The 16,063-nt window shown below is 34.7% G+C and overlaps 2 protein-coding genes across 2 annotated transcripts; one reads left to right on the top strand and one right to left on the bottom strand.

Moving 5' to 3' along the window:
* Positions 1 to 6,565: 6,565 nt before the first annotated feature.
* LOC107831975 (uncharacterized) lies at positions 6,566 to 7,117 on the top strand. Its single transcript, XM_016659773.2, has one exon. It carries the CDS (start codon positions 6,665 to 6,667, stop codon positions 7,034 to 7,036), a length of 372 nt encoding a protein of 123 aa, XP_016515259.1. The 5' UTR covers positions 6,566 to 6,664; the 3' UTR covers positions 7,037 to 7,117.
* Positions 7,118 to 8,383: 1,266 nt separating this feature from the next.
* LOC107831973 (small ribosomal subunit protein uS3x-like) lies at positions 8,384 to 12,486 on the bottom strand. Its single transcript, XM_016659772.2, has 7 exons — positions 12,373 to 12,486; positions 12,188 to 12,242; positions 11,950 to 12,097; positions 10,786 to 10,957; positions 9,236 to 9,290; positions 9,029 to 9,160; positions 8,384 to 8,767 (listed from the first exon to the last, which is right to left on the bottom strand). The coding sequence occupies exons 2-7, from the start codon at positions 12,224 to 12,226 to the stop codon at positions 8,567 to 8,569; spliced, it is 747 nt and encodes a 248-aa protein (XP_016515258.1). The 5' UTR covers positions 12,227 to 12,242; positions 12,373 to 12,486; the 3' UTR covers positions 8,384 to 8,566.
* Between the last annotated feature and the right edge of the window lie 3,577 nt (positions 12,487 to 16,063).

Genomic DNA, 16,063 nt, shown 5'->3' with positions numbered 1-16,063 from the left:
ACAAGATCCCAAACCTGATTAGAGTACATAGACTCCATCTCTGATTTCATAGCAGCAACCCACTTATCGGCATCCTTATCATGTAGTGCTTGGTCGTAATTGACAGGTTCGGAGGTAGGCTCCTCAGGGATCCTATCATATGATTCTCCCAAGAGCGTGTAACGAATTTGCTGTCTTATTTCTCTCCCACTACGACTACGCACTGCATCAGTTGCAACTACATCACGTTGATTTTGTGGTTGAACCACAACATCATCAGGAACCTGAGTCTCCATGCTATCCACAGGGATATCAACGACTTCTTCCTATTGTGCAGTCTTCTCAACATGACTCCCACTACTTTGTGGTAGTATGACTGCGGGCACTTGTTCTTGTGGTACATTAAGTCTATTGACATTTCTCCCACTACTAAAGTGCAATGGTATGTCAAAATCGACTTCTGGGGTTTGGATATGGTCGTTTTGATTTTCAGATGACTGAGTTTCCATTCCTTTGCTGAGTTCCTGTAAAACGAGTTTACTTCTAGGAACATGGTTCATCAAATAGTCCTCTTCTAGAAACTTGGCATTTGTGCTAACAATTACCTTTTTCTCTTTAGGACAATAGAATAAACCACCTTTCGTCCCTTTTGGATAACCTATAAACACGCATACATCCGTTCTTGCCTCCAATTTATCCGTTTTCCCCTTTAGCACATGTGTCGGACAACCCCAAACTCGAATATGCCGCAGACTAGGCTTGCGCCCAGTCCACAATTCTGTAGGGGTCAAGGGTACTGACTTTGAAGGAACTAAGTTCAGAACATAATTCGCCGTTTCTAAGGCATGTCCCCAAAAAGACGAAGGCAAATCGGAATAACTCATCATTGATCTAACCATTTCCATAAGAGTCCTATTTCTTCTTTCAGCTACACCATTTTGTTGTGGAGTTCCAGGTGCAGATAATTGAGATGTAATTCCACATTCTAATAAATAACCAATAAAGTCTGTAGAGAAATACTCCCCACCACGATCAGATCGTAGTGTCTTGATATGTTTATTATGTCGCTTTTCAGTCTCAGTCTTGAATTCTTTGAACTTTTCAAAACATTCAGACTTTCGACGCAACAAATAAATATATCCATATTTTGAGTAATCATCTGTGAAAGTCACAAAATACTCAAAAAAACCACCTCTTGCTTGGACATTCATTGGACCACACAAATCAGAATGAATTAATTCTAATTTATCACTTGCCCGATTTCCTTTTGAGGGGAAATTTCGTTTTGTCATTTTCCCTTCTAAACAAGATTCACAAGTTGGTAGTGCCTCCACTTTCAATGAACTTAAAGGTCCATCCTTGACCAACCTGGAAATTCTGTTCAGATTTATATGACCCAAACGCAAGTGCCATAAATATGTTTCACTCAATTCAGAAGAACGTTTTCTCTTGCTTGGTAAATCAACATTATTCAGTTCTTTAGGTGGTAACGGTTTAGGAATAGAGTCAACAACAAAAAGACCATTAATCAATGTAGCCAAAGAGAGATAACGCTTATTATGAGTAATAACACATTTATCAACGTCATGACAATTAAAATCATAACCATCTCTCATAGCGCTAGAAACCGAAATTAAATTCCTTCTAACGGAAGGTACATATAATGTGTCTTTTAAAGCTAAAACTCTACCACTACCAAACGAAATACTAATATTTCCTAATGCTAAAGCTGGGGCTGCTGAACCGTCTGCTTGATAAACATTGATTTCTCCTTTACTTAGCCGCCGCGTTACCTGAAACCCCTGCAAATAAGTGCAGATATGATTAGTGGCTCCCGAATCTACACACCATGACATGGTAGAAACAGCCGCTAAAAATGTTTCAACGACAAGTAGATGTAAATCACCTGGTTTATTTTTCAGCTTGGCCAGATAAGTTGGACACTGCTTCTTATGATGCCCGGGCTGCTTGCAGTGATAACACTTGCCCTTAGCCTTTTTCACACCAGCAGTCGCGCCACCAACAGAGGGTTTTTGAGCCTTTTTCTTTTTCTGCCCGCCTCTCGGTTTAGAAGAAGAACCTGCCTCAAAATTCAATGCCACGGGAGGAGCTTGGGACTTGATAATAGTCTCTGCCAACTGCAGCTCATTCAACAATTTCGCAAGGGACAAATCCATTTTGTTCATGTTATAATTCAGGCGAAATTGCTGAAAACTGTCAGGCAAAGTCTGCAGGATCATTTCAACCTGCGTGTCCTTATCAATGTTAGCTCCAAGGACCTCCAGTTCATTCAGAAGACTCATCATCTTCAGAACATGGACCCTGACCGATGAACCTTCAACCATTTTGGTATTCAGAAGGGTTTTCATGGCAGTCTGCTTAGCCGCACGATTCTGACCTCCGAACATTTCTTTGAGATTTTCCAGAATGTCATAAGCAGACTCCATCGACTGATGCTGATGTTGCAGAACATTCGACATGGATGCCAAAATGTAACATCGCGCCATCTCATCAGCCTTAATCCATTTCTAGTAAGCCTTCTGTTCATCATCTATGGCATCATCTCCAGGTTTTTCTGGACACACCTCATCGAGCACAAATTTGTACTCTTCAGCAATTAGAACAATATCCAAATTTCATTTCCAATCAACATAATTTGGACCCTCAAGTTTGTTTTGGGTAAGAATGGCAGTAAGGGGATTAAAAGCAGTCATTGTTAATCTGGGAGACATTAAATATTTAAATAGATCAAATCAGTTTGTATTATGAACACTAAAATTCAAAACACATTATATATATACAATCTATGCACCTTGAACAATAAATTTCGATGGGAAAGAAGCTATTCTTGCAATATACATATATAATGACAGATTTTCACTCCATAAACTTAAACATGTCATACTCAGATGGAGAGTAAACTGTTAATTTAAGCCAAGTGAATATCAACATTCAACATATATTAGTCCCATTGAACCAACATACATACTCAGATGGAGAGTAAATACAAATAATCAATGACTAGTATAACATAGTGATTATTCATAATATTTTTATCCGATATGGAAGAAGACCTACGTCAACGTGTAAAAACATTATATCACTGATTTTTTAAGCCCGGGGACCAAGGGAATTGATCCCCACAATTTCTGGAATTAAAAACAACTAAAAAAATTTCAGAATTTTAGAAAAACAGCAAAAACACCATCTAAACGACCCCGAACGCCCAAAAAACGACTTCAGTCATGCATAAAATCCATGAGTATTGCTCACTGGGCCGTTTCGCATGGACCTGCCAAGTTTCAGGTCAATCGGAGTCCGTCAACTTTTTGACCTCCGATTTTCTGCCCTAATTCAGCAAAACGTGTTTTTCCGTTTTACATGATAAAATTCAGTTTTCAGATTATTCTAACTCAACATCACCAATATTAAAAGGATACATCAAGTTTTCAGAATAATCAACACAACCCATAACAGATAATCACACCAAAAAAACAGTGCAGGTTTTCAGAAAAACAAACTTTGCATGTAATTCAAAACTTGCATATAAAACATGATATTAATCCTTATAGTTTATCCTAATTATTTAATTAGACGTGAGTAAGCTCTGATACCATATGATGGAATATATACCACAGCGGAAGCAATAACAGAATCTTATTCACGTGTAATCTAAACAACTAGCACGTATGGAGATTTTAGGATTACCTCTTGAAGCGTAAACACAACAAATCTAGGTCGTTCTCCAGTTCCTCAGTTGAAAACACACTAGCAGATTTCCACAGTCTTCTACTGTGTTACCCAAACAATAACCGAAAAAGAGAGAATTTTGGGTGGGCAAAATTCTAGTAGAAACCGCAGTCAGAATCATGTAAAAAACGTCCAGCCCTTATATCCATATATATAGCTGCGTTTTTTAGGTCAAAACCGTTTTCAAAACCTGTTAGGTTTCCTTCTCCCACTAAGGGACGGTTTCCACGTTTTCTTTCCCACTAAGTAACAGTTTCCACTATTTTCTATTATTTAGGCACAGTAGGGACCACAGAATTTAATTAACAAGGCTTCCTATTATGATATTAATTTCGAAATTCTGAAACTAATTTCCATCATAATAAATTACGAATTATTCCACTAAAAATTCGTAATTGCACTCCTTAGTTCAATTTCTAAATTCTTCCATAAAACCTTATTTAACTCCCCATGTTAAGATTCAGATACTAATCAATCAAATTAAATTACTGACTATTTAATTTATTGATTACTTCCTTTAGACTTACACTTAACTTATTTCATGTATCGGATACAAAATCCACCGGCCGGGTTTACACATGAAAACTTATAAGCTTTCATAAAGGAGTATCATCAATCTCAAAATTGAGACATGGATTCCATCAACTAATTATTACTTCGCCAATGTATATCATTGTTATCCAATTTACCAGGCTTATTGACTCGCGAAAGAATCTCACCTTTTAATAAATCAAAACAACAAGTGACATACACAGCTAATAATAATTATATCAGGATTAAGAGTATAAGTACATTAAATGGACTAGAGAAATTATTTTATAAAGTCAGTATAAAATACTCATCTCTACTTGATCCGTTCAATACATACAAAATGTACTAGCACAAGAAGTTGGAATTAAACTATTCCCATAGTCAAGATAAATTATATTTAATCTTGTGCTACAATCATTCCGATGATTTGTCCAATTCCATCATTAGATTGTGAACATTAACTTTTATGTCTTACAAGAACCGATGATTTAATCTTCCGTGTATAAGCTAAACTCTATACACTAAATCATCTACTATGTAAGCAATGGACGCACAAACCAACACATGATCTATTTAAAATGAAACTTTATTGAATTTAAACAAGTAAATAAATAATTGTTCATAAAGAATAATATAACAATACGCATGGCTTATAGTATATTCTAACATATGTGACATTAATTCATATTAGTCGGGTCACTCCTTAGTGATTCTGATGCTACGCAACTCCGAATTAGTCGGGCCATTCCTTTAACGAGCCTTTCATTTAGTAAATTCGAATTAATCGAACTAATAAATTTTGAATACCAAATGGTTAAGCAGAAAAAAAAATTTTAAAAAAAAAAACTCTAGCCTATCCAATTAGATGTTTTATAAAGTAAAAACAGTAAATTATTAATTACGAAGTCGTGGAATCAAAGGAGTATAGGAAGGAATAGTTGTGTGGGCTGGTTGATGAATAAACATGGTGAAAGATGAGATTTAATTTAATGAAAAAGACAAGGAAAATGGACAATTAAATATTTGGGAAAATGATATCTAAGCGTATATCTAACCTTGCCTTTCTTCCATTCTAGCAGTCAAATAGGAATTGCTGTCACTTTTCAAGCAGACTCGATTTTGTTGCTCCTATTTTGACATTATGTAGCAGGAAATTTGAAATGATCATGATTAGCAATGACTTTGTGAAGCTTATCATTTGATGGACAAAATGTATGTGGCTTTTTGTTAAGGAAAAAAAAAATGTTTTCTTCCTTCCCTATTTCACCATCGATAACTTTTAATATTTTTTCTCGATTCGTTAATTTTTTTATTATATATGTAATAGTAAGAAAAATAAAAATAGTGGATATAATTATAAAAATGACTTCGCTATTATTATGGTGATTTATTCATTTATTCACTTTTTAAATATTAATACTGTAAAATTCTGCGTACGCAACAATCATGCTACTCATTTCAAGTTGCATTGAATAGGTCGAGTTGTATAAATCTGAGACTTCCTTCCTAAGCCACAAGTAAAATTGTATGTTTACCAAGTAGATTTACCTGTATCCACAGTACTTGACTTGAATTTTATGATTTTCAGAAACATATAAATATACTAATTTTTATTTATTGTCATCCATGCATACTGGATGTAGATGTAGTGATAGTTCTGCCTATTTATTTCCGCTTTATGAATGTTTGGATTGAATCTTAGAACTCTATTGATTAAGTTTATCTATTTATTTATTTTCCACAATCACTTAGTTACTCTTAATAAGATTTGTTCCATTCTTATATGGTCTTAAAATTATTAAAAACATCACTATTATTTTTAGCTACCACCAACTACTACTACCCGCTATCGTCGCAAATTAGAAAACCATCACCTTGAATGTGGTTATAATATTTAAGTAATTATTTTATGTAATATATATATATATATATATATATATATATATATATATATATATATATATATATATATATATATATATATATATATATATATATATATAAATTATCCAAAAATTAGTTCCGAGACAACGTTCTAAATTCTAGTAAAAAATTATATTCAAATTCAAATATTTAAGTTATAAAAAAATGTTTCATATTCCCTTAACTCAAAAGTTAGGTATTCTCATATGCTTCCAAACCCTAGAAATCTGATGCATTATGAGTTTTTCCCAGCTTACATGAACATAAAATTATGACAAGCTTCCAATAAGATAACCTTATCCACCATAGCCAATAAAAATCAGCCACGTAAGAACAAAGGAAAAGATACCTAACCCCTAAAGCTCAATTTTCCACCTCTCAATAAAAATCCTCTTAATCTAAATTCCTCTTTCTCCTCTCAAAATCACATCATTTTACCAATACCACACTCTTAAATTTTAGAAGAAAGAAAAAGAAAATAATGGCTTCAACTTCAGTAGTTTCAATGGCAATGCCACTAACTTACCCAAACCAAAAGAAGCAACCAATTGTTGAAGCTTTTCTTAAGCCATTGCCAATTAGGCCATCAAAAAATATTGCAACAAATTCAAAACCAGTTGCTACTAAGTTTGTAGTGAAAGCTTCTTCACTTAAGGAAAAAGTAGTGACAGGGTTGACTGCAGGTGTACTTACAGCATCAATGGTTGTACCTGATGTAGCACAAGCTGCTGATGGTGTTTCACCTTCACTTAAGAATTTCTTGCTTAGCATTGTGGCAGGTGGGGCTGTGCTTACTGCAATTATTGGTGCTATTATTGGTGTTTCCAACTTTGATCCTGTTAAGAGGAGTTAATGTTGGTTAAATTTGTGTTTTCTTGATTGTATCTATATGATGTTTACTTAATTCCAGAATGATTTGTGTATGTTTACATGACAACTAATTCCATAGTTCTTTTTCCGGCTTATTTATCTGACCGCATTAGGCTCACTAAAGGGTGGCGCTCCCTATCAAGAAATTTTCTTATTGAACGTAAAACCTATAGTTAAGGGTTGGTGGATCCTATCCGTCCTACTATATTCTTTGCTAGTAATTCATTAGCTATAATTTTGCTAGAGATACCAAGTCACTTAAAAAGAGTAATGTCATGCATTTGTATTTATTACTTATCTAAGAAAATGTAACTTGTTACAACTAAGTCAAATTAAATGTTAACAACTTCCAGCAATATAGATGCATAAGAGGATCCAGGTACACATGCACTTGACTGCAAAAGCAACAATAGTTTTATTGTTTTGTGATTTATATTCTATTCTCATTGTCGAAAAGACAAAAGATTTCAACTTCTCTGCACCAAAGATACTCATCAAAAAGGTCAAATTCTAGGGGCATTATTTTATAGTGCAACTATAACATCGACAATGTTATATGGTAGTGAATGTTATATGGTAGTGAATGTTGATCGTTAAAGTCTAATTCACAAGATAACTGGTTCACATATGTGAATGATAAGATGTACGGTCATACATGATTAAATAAGATAAAAATGACCACATTCCCAAAATGTGCAAGTTGCACGTATTGAGAATAAAATAAAAGAATGTCCCTTGAAATAGTTTCGTCATGTGGTGAATGAAGATGTTAAAAAAAGGACAAGATAGACCTAAAATCACATGAACAGAAGCTGTCACGAAGCAGACTTAGCTAGATCCCACCACGTCCTTCAATGATAATTCAAACTTGTGTTATTAACTTCAAAACCGCTTGTGTTTGATTCCAAAATAGTGACAGCGGGAAATTAAGTAAACAAATAAAACATTACAAAGAAAATGCAGTGGTTTTAATTTAAATTGCTATCGTATTCCTTTTTACAAACATCAATATGACTAATTCTCGAAGATTTCATAACGTTTGGTCACATAAAGGATAACTACAGGTAATAAACTCCAAATAACTAGACAATAACTAGAATCTGAGAGAGCATACACCCAGCAAAACGGTCCTTCAATCTTTCAAAAGAAAAAGAACTAATGTTTTTGGAACTCAACAGTAAGGGGACTGAGTTACATATTCTTCAATTGTGTTGAGCTGAGGATTTGTTCCATGATGTCCAATAAAATTTAAACAGAACATAATTCCCAACTAATGAACTAAACAACAACACCCCCAAAAGAAAAGTCAAAATAAGGGTAGATTCAACCATTAATAGAATAGAATAAAAATCTTATTAGGTGCATTAGAAAGATAGTCATATAAAGTAACGGATTTCCAGACATGTTTAACAGTACCCAAAGATGAAAAAAAAGAAAAGAAGAAAAACTAAAACTTGACTTATAAATGTAACATTCGGAGATTATTCAACGAGAGGCAAGTGAGATTCGCTGTCTACATAACTGGGACTGGGATAGGAATATCAGTTGGCAACATTGTTGGCACTACGTCTGGCACCAGAACCGACGTTCTGGCGTAATCTTCTTCCTCCTTGGGAGGATGTATTGTGACAAGATCTGGTAGAGGAGTTGTTGGGCCTTGCTTTCCTTTTGGATCCCAATCAAGCATGATCTTAACTTTGATGCCAAGTACTCCCTGTACAACCCAAAAGAATGGAACACATCACAAGATAACAATGACGATAAGAAATCAATAAAAGAAACAAGCTCCCAAAGCTTCGGTCTAGTGGTAAGTGCGCAGTGCGTGAGTGCAGGTAAGGTACGTGTCTATTTAACTAGAGAGGGGCAGCTTCGAACCGTGCGCCATTGGAATTTCTTGGTTATCGAGAATAAAGAATAAAGAAAACAAGGCTGAACAAATTAGCAAGACTGAGGAAGTCACTTGCAAGGAACCAACCTGTCTCATGAGAATATGCCTTACAGCAGAGTCAATATACTCCTTGACAGGCTGACCAGAAGAAATCATATAACCATCTTTGAACTTCATGGATTTGGCACGCTGTGCCCTCAACTTTCCACTAACGATCACCTGTTTAATAAATCAGTCAGGTGTTAATATTCTGTATCTGAGGTGTAGTAAGCAGCTAGAATTGCAGTAGCATACCTCGCATCCCTTGGCTCCACTCTCCATTATAAATCTCAGAACACCGTAGCATGCCCTGATAATATAAATACAAAGAACAATTGAAAAAAATGAAATGTAAAATGCATTAAACCACAAAGCATTGATCACAAAGAAATTTAAGAAACCAACTTCAAGTATTTCGGAGGTATTTCTAGAATTGAAAAGCATAAAAAAGCAACAAGGTTCATTGGAGCTTGAAGCAAAAAGAGAGAAGTGAAGCACACAATTTATGAAAAAATTTGAAGTAGCAAACATCCATGAATTTCAGATACAAAATTAATTGCAATTAATATAACTAGTTTCAGTATCCAATGCCGATATTAACCGAACTACAAAAAGCTAGAGTAAAAGAAGCGTCTGATTCTCCTTGGATCGCTTTGTTCACCATTCTTTGAACCACAAACTTCTCTAAAGCGAACGGGTTGACCCGTGAAGCCATCATCCTTCACTTTCCACTGTTTCATCGCTTCAGCCTTCAAGTGACGAAGTGATGGCTCTAATAACATTGTAAGTCGCAACACAAGGACAGATGTGTAAATATTTACCACAATACCACTCACACCATCATTCGAATAGCTTCAGTTAAGATGGTCATCTTCCGACACAAACTTGGCACCAAGTCAACCTAATTGCTTTTTAGATGCTCAACTTGAGGAATTAGCTCGGGCTCGAAATAAGGCCGACAATCGGATAACATATACTTGTTTTTATAATAGTGATCCAGAACAGCTTACGTGCATCTTCACTATTCTACCAAGTACCTGCTACCTCCTACCACTAAAAGTACGGGGCAACTGCCCGAGAGGGTTAAGCAAACAAGCTCCTCAGTTGTCCCTTCAGTTCCACATATAGCTTCGTGTCAATGACCAAAGCTTCAGAAATTGGAACGATATAAGCATTTTGACAACATCATCATCAGAGCTTTAAGCACAAACAAGAACCCCAGAGAATAAGGTGAAAGAATTGAGCTAAAAAAGGTTTAGGCAGATGGGAAAAAATAATCTATTGTTGTATTGTCTCTGCTGGAATTTAAACTCTGATCTCCATTGTTTTTCACCCACTTTATTGACCTTTGGTTCCATTTTGAACAACATATACTTATTTCAAGTTTAATCACAATACAAGCTATGTATTATTTACCAAAATTCCTCTCTAAATTCTGCATAAAGACAAATATTCTACAAGGCTATTTGCATGGAGGACTCTAGTCACCATCCAACAGAAAACTGGCACTAGAACATTTGGGGATTACATACATATAATAAAATTATGCACAAACCCAACACCCTCAAAGGTTAATAAGTCCCCGTAAAGAGGACTGGAAATAAATAAACAAGAGAACATTGGACTGAATACACATGCAGAGATTGTCAAATATTACCAGAGAAAGGCAAAGCAGAAAAGAAAGATATGAAACATACCAGAATTTCTCATAAAAGATAACATTGCGACATCAGAAAAAGTATCAAAGGAACAAGAACAATCAATTTTGAAGCAAATGTAATCTCGTACATAGACTGAACACCTACCTCCTAACAGCAAGACCACCAAGGAGCTTGTAGCGAAGTGATTCAGCCTGAGCAACGGCACAAAGCCCTCTGTTGCTAACCTTCTCTGCATATAGCTCCACAGAGTTCTCTTTAAACTTGAATCGCTTCTGGACAACTGATGTCAATTCCCGAATCCTCCTTCCCTTCTCACCTAATACATGGACCCAATGCGTCAAATAACAAAAAATGACGCTAATCAAGTCAAAAATAACACCAATCAGAACTTCATCACATACAGACACTGAGACACACTTCTTTTCAGCAAGAGGATAAGTACATGAGTTGGAGGGTAACTATTTAGTCATGGAGGACAATAACTTACTACAAAATGAATAAAACGCTAGTAGTCATCAGTGAATGTAAATGTCAGATTCTCTCTTAGTTCTTGTTCTTTTGGGTCAAAAGTCCAAAAACACTATCCTACTCTGCTTTTTTGTTCTTTCTTTGAAATCCAAATGTCACAAAGATGCAATTTTTTCTCATTCTCTCACCCTCCCCGTCTAATGTCAACTCAGCAGCAACTAAAAAAGAACCAAAGGCACAAAATTAATTTCAAACAAATTTTATCAGTCGAATCTTGAACTTTTGCAAAGAAGAAATGGCAAGACCAATGATGTCATCAACATAAAATCCAACCAAAACCATGCTGAAAATTTAGAAGTTGTTAATGAAAATTACAAGAATAATTAAGCTCTCGACTAAATAGAAATATTACATCTGTTCCGGTTCGTTAGTCCGTTTTAAGAAGAAATGACACATTTATGTATTTGGAAACAATTTAATTTTGAACTTCCCGTTTTACCATTAATTAGAAGCTTTATAGCCACAAAATTATTATAACATGTTTAAGACTAGAAGTTTCAAATCTTACCGCCACAAATGTTATAGCATGATTAACACCACAAGTTTCAAAAGTGTTCATTTCTTTCTTAAATTCCGCTTTAAATCAAACTAAGTCACGTAAAATTGAAACCGGAAGGAGTAACCGATACTTTTTGGGATCGAAACCATAAATAGAACAAAGAAAGCTAACAGAAAAATCAAACAATACTATAAAATGAATGCAATTTTCACCTTAGACACCAAAAGCATAACCTTCGACACAGAAAATAGTTGAAATAAACCCTAAATTAGAGTTATCACCTAAAACGTTCTGAGTACGAGTGGCTCTGATGATGATCTCAGTCCTCACAGGAGTAACTCTAACCTCAACTCCAGAATATCCATCCTCAGCCAACTCACGTGTCAACACTTCGTTAAGCTCCGCAAAGAAGACGCCATCAGCAACAAACTGATTAACCAACACCTCCAACATTAAGTATTCCAGTAAATGAACAACAGTATATTGAAATTTAACGAAAAAACTAAAAATATCACCAACCTTTCGTTTTTTGCTAATCTGAGTAACCGGAGTATCCATTTTCAAATTATGTTACCTAAATTGGAATGAAAAGGGTATAATTTAACAATTTCAAGCCATTAGAAATCAACAGGAACAGTGATATCAATTTATTTGAGTAATTAAAGCAATTAACATCGATATACACACACGAAAGTATCACTTACAATTTTCGATTCGGCCGGTGAAAAGAGCGTGAAGATTTTCGCAGCTTAAAACAGCACGTCTATGGCGGCAGAGGAGGGTTTAAGAAGAAATGTTAGTTCGAATCTGGGCTCGTTTCTGAAGTAGCCCGTTACACAAGGATGGGCTTGGGCCGAGGTCCTTTTCTCCATTAGGTTCCAACTAGTATTAGTACCCGCGCGATGTGAGCATAATCAAAAAGAGTGATCTGGTAGAAATTCAAAAATAGTCAGATTTATAACTGGTCGTTCAAAAATAACTCAGTTTCAAAAGTAATCGAAATTTAGTCATTTTTTATGTAAAGATAAATTTGAGTGAAAACACTGCTCAAAACCCGAAAAATACGCCAATATATTATATTAGAGTTCCAGCATAAGCATGCTGGAACTCCAGCATAATACGATGGAGTTCCAGCATAAGTACACTAGAACTCTAACATAATATACTGTAATTTCAGCAAGTATAATTGTCCAGTATAATATACTAGAGTTTGGAGTACCGGTGCTCCAGTCTCCAGTATATTATACTGGAGTCAGCAAAGTATACCGATACAGCATAATATGTTGGAGTTCATACACAGGTGCACCGAACTCCAGTATATTATGCTGGACATGTCTCTATTGCAGCAAAATAGTGGTTATTTTTCATTGACTTCGTAAATGCCTGCTATTTTTGAATGACCAGTCCGAAAACTGGCTATACCATGCTATTTTTACACCGTAAAGTTTAATATGTTAGTGTTAATACCATCTTTACAACCAAATATTAAAAATATTTTAAGACTCCAGTAAAACTTTTATTTCATCTCCTAGTAAATGTTCTATAAAAAATAATGATACTATACAATTTGTTTGATATGAATGTTCCACGAAAAATAATGATGTTATACGATTTGCTTGATATGAAACATGTGCTTAAGGGAATATTTTTGTAGCAACTGCTCATGATATATTGCAGTGCATTTTTCAAAAGTTATCCTATGTATTGAGTCAATGATGAAGGAACATGAATTATGTCAAATATTAGCTTAATCAGAATCAAAATTTATGCGGCAATGCATATGCAAAAACGGATTTCCTGCTAAGTCTCTCTCTTTATTATTGTCTGGCATTTATAGTAATTGAAACTTTTTACTCTTTCTACCATTCCACAGGCTTTGTCTATTAGCCTAACACTGTCTAAAGCCAAAGTTGAGGCAGAAAAGGGACAGGTCAATTGCGAAGAGCTGATAAATTTAGCTATTCAAACCATAGATGAAGCCGGTGGAAGGGTTGATTATGCTGATGTGAGAACTTAAACAATAATAATATATTTCATATGAATATAAACAATAGAATACCAACTAGGAACTCAATCTGTTCCCAATGTCAAAAATTGATGGAACCCCTGTAATTTTTAGTTTCAATATATGCTTGATGGTCTTAATTTTCAGATTGTTTGGTCCAACCATAAAGTTTTTCATAACGTACAATCCCATTTCATGTATTTTTTTTTGAAAATATGCATAACAGCTCTTCCAATAGTTGCATGAATTCGATCTCCCTAAAATAAAAAATGTGAAAAGAAATTTAAGTTAGTAAGGCGCATAAGTTGAAGAAAATATATCACAACTCGAAAAAAATAACAACAGGTAAAAGAGTATGCACCTTTTCATCTTGAATAATTAATTCAATTGATTTAGAATTTTCTGGTTTCTCGCGATCTGGAATGTGCCATAATCTAATAACACGAACCTTCAAATTCCAACTCATTTTGGACATTGATATTTCGCTGATATAATTATAGTTTGGAGCCAAACTTTGCAGAAGTTTGTGTGGAAGTTAAACCCTAAGCAATGTAGAGAAGCCAACCCTCAAAAAAAGTTGCTTAAATAAAGATTTCTAAGGAAAAACTATCATAGGAAACCAAATTTTATTTATATGAAATCCTAATATTTAAAAAAGGCATGTGTAAGTCAATTTGTATGTGTGAGTTCTGAAGAAATGATATGAATCTTTATTTTTTAGCTTTTGGCATTTTTTTAAATTTTCAACGTTTTTTTTGTGGTTAATTAAAATTTGTTAACCACCAAACCTTAATTTTTCTTGTCTTTTTCCTTTATCCTCTTGTTCGTTTTTTTAATATTATTTTCCTTTAATATAATATAAATGTAAGATACAAAATGTTATTTAATTATTTCATTCTTAAAAAAGAATACCTACCATAACTGAATTATACACAAAATATAAGTAAAGATACCTATAATAATGTATATTGTTCGCAAATATGGTCAGATACAAAGCTTGTACTAAATATAGAATTATTATTTCAAATTAAAGTTAATGTGTAAGATACAAAACGAAATTTTAATTGATTCTTTTTCAAAAAAGGATACCTACCATAATTGAATTATACACAATATTTAATAAAGATACCAAAACTAATAAATAAAAAATATTTATTAAATTATTTCTTTCTTAGAAAAGAATACCTACCATAACTGAATTATACACAAAATTTAATTAAAGATACTTATAATAATATATATGATACATATATTAATGTATATTGTTCGCAAATAAGGTCAGATACAAAGCTTTTACTAATAGAAAATTATTATTTCAAGCTGAATCAAGGACGCACGATAAGAATTCAAGAATGTGAAGTTTTTCTAAAGGTTCTGCAGCCTCTCGAGGATAAATACAGACGTCTCTGTACCGATCCGCGAGACTCTACTAAACCTGCTCATGACTCGTGAGACCTATGTAACCTAGGCTCTGATACCAACTTGTCACGACCCAAAATCCCAACCCGGTCGTGATGGCGCCTCTCGTGAGGCCAATGCCAGCCAATCAACAAAATAATACATCTCTTTATAATTACTTAGCAGAAATAAGTCTAAATCATGGGTAATATAATTTATATGCGAAATAAACGTGATAGAAGAAGGAAAACCCTCCCAACTCAGCCCGAAATCGGGGTGTACAACAACTGAAAGCCTAGAGTGTACAACTACAGTATAATGAAATGAAGAGAGAGAAAAGCAGTGCTGCGAACGCCGGCAACTACCTTGCTAAACTCTGATGACTTTGCCTCCGATCAACCAAAATATACCTGAATCTGCACACAAGGTGCAAGGAGTAAAGTGAGTACTCCGACTCATTGAATAATAATAATAAATAAATACTAAAGGCAAGAAATCACGTAAAACATATCAAGATGTTGTATAGAAGCAGTTCAAAAACCAGTAAAAAGGCAGTGAAGCTATAAAATCTCTTTAAACATCTTGGCTCAGTTTAAACTTCTTTGAAAATGGCTTTTTCAACAGTACGCAAATGAATGCAAAACAGTTAGTGCAGATAAGCACAGAAATCCGCCCCTCGGGCACAAATAACATAGTTTAACAGGTAAATGACCGGAAAAATGAAAGATAAACACATAAAGGTTCGCCCATCGGGCTCAATGTCAACAACTCTGCCCCTGGGGCAATATCTCAAAACAATATCAGCCCCTCAAGCAATCACATAGAACGGTACCAGCCCCTCGGGCAATCACATAGAACAATACCAGCCTCTCGGGCTATCACATAGAACAATAGCAGCCCCTCGGGCTATATCTCACATCACAATGGGTACCCGCGCTCACTGGGGGTGTACAGATTCCGGGAGGGGTCCCTTACGGCCTAATTGCAATATC

Source organism: Nicotiana tabacum, chromosome 8 (assembly GCF_000715075.1).
Source record: "Nicotiana tabacum cultivar K326 chromosome 8, ASM71507v2, whole genome shotgun sequence".
Lineage (NCBI taxonomy): Eukaryota > Viridiplantae > Streptophyta > Magnoliopsida > Solanales > Solanaceae > Nicotiana > Nicotiana tabacum.
Note: the sequence above shows the minus strand (reverse complement) of the source record. Positions and strands in the feature narration are given on the sequence as shown.

Excerpts from the sequence above, each read along its gene's own strand:
- LOC107831975 (XM_016659773.2), top strand. The coding sequence starts at position 6,665 with ATGGCTTCAACTTCAGTAGTTTCAATGGCAATGCCACTAACTTACCCA.
- LOC107831973 (XM_016659772.2), bottom strand. The coding sequence starts at position 12,226 with ATGGATACTCCGGTTACTCAGATTAGCAAAAAACGAAAG. Across the intron at positions 12,098-12,187 it reads AGATTAGCAAAAAACGAAAG|TTTGTTGCTGATGGCGTCTT; the intron begins GTTGGTGATATT and ends TTGGTTAATCAG. Across the intron at positions 8,768-9,028 it reads GGCATATTCTCATGAGACAG|GGAGTACTTGGCATCAAAGT; the intron begins GTTGGTTCCTTG and ends TGGGTTGTACAG.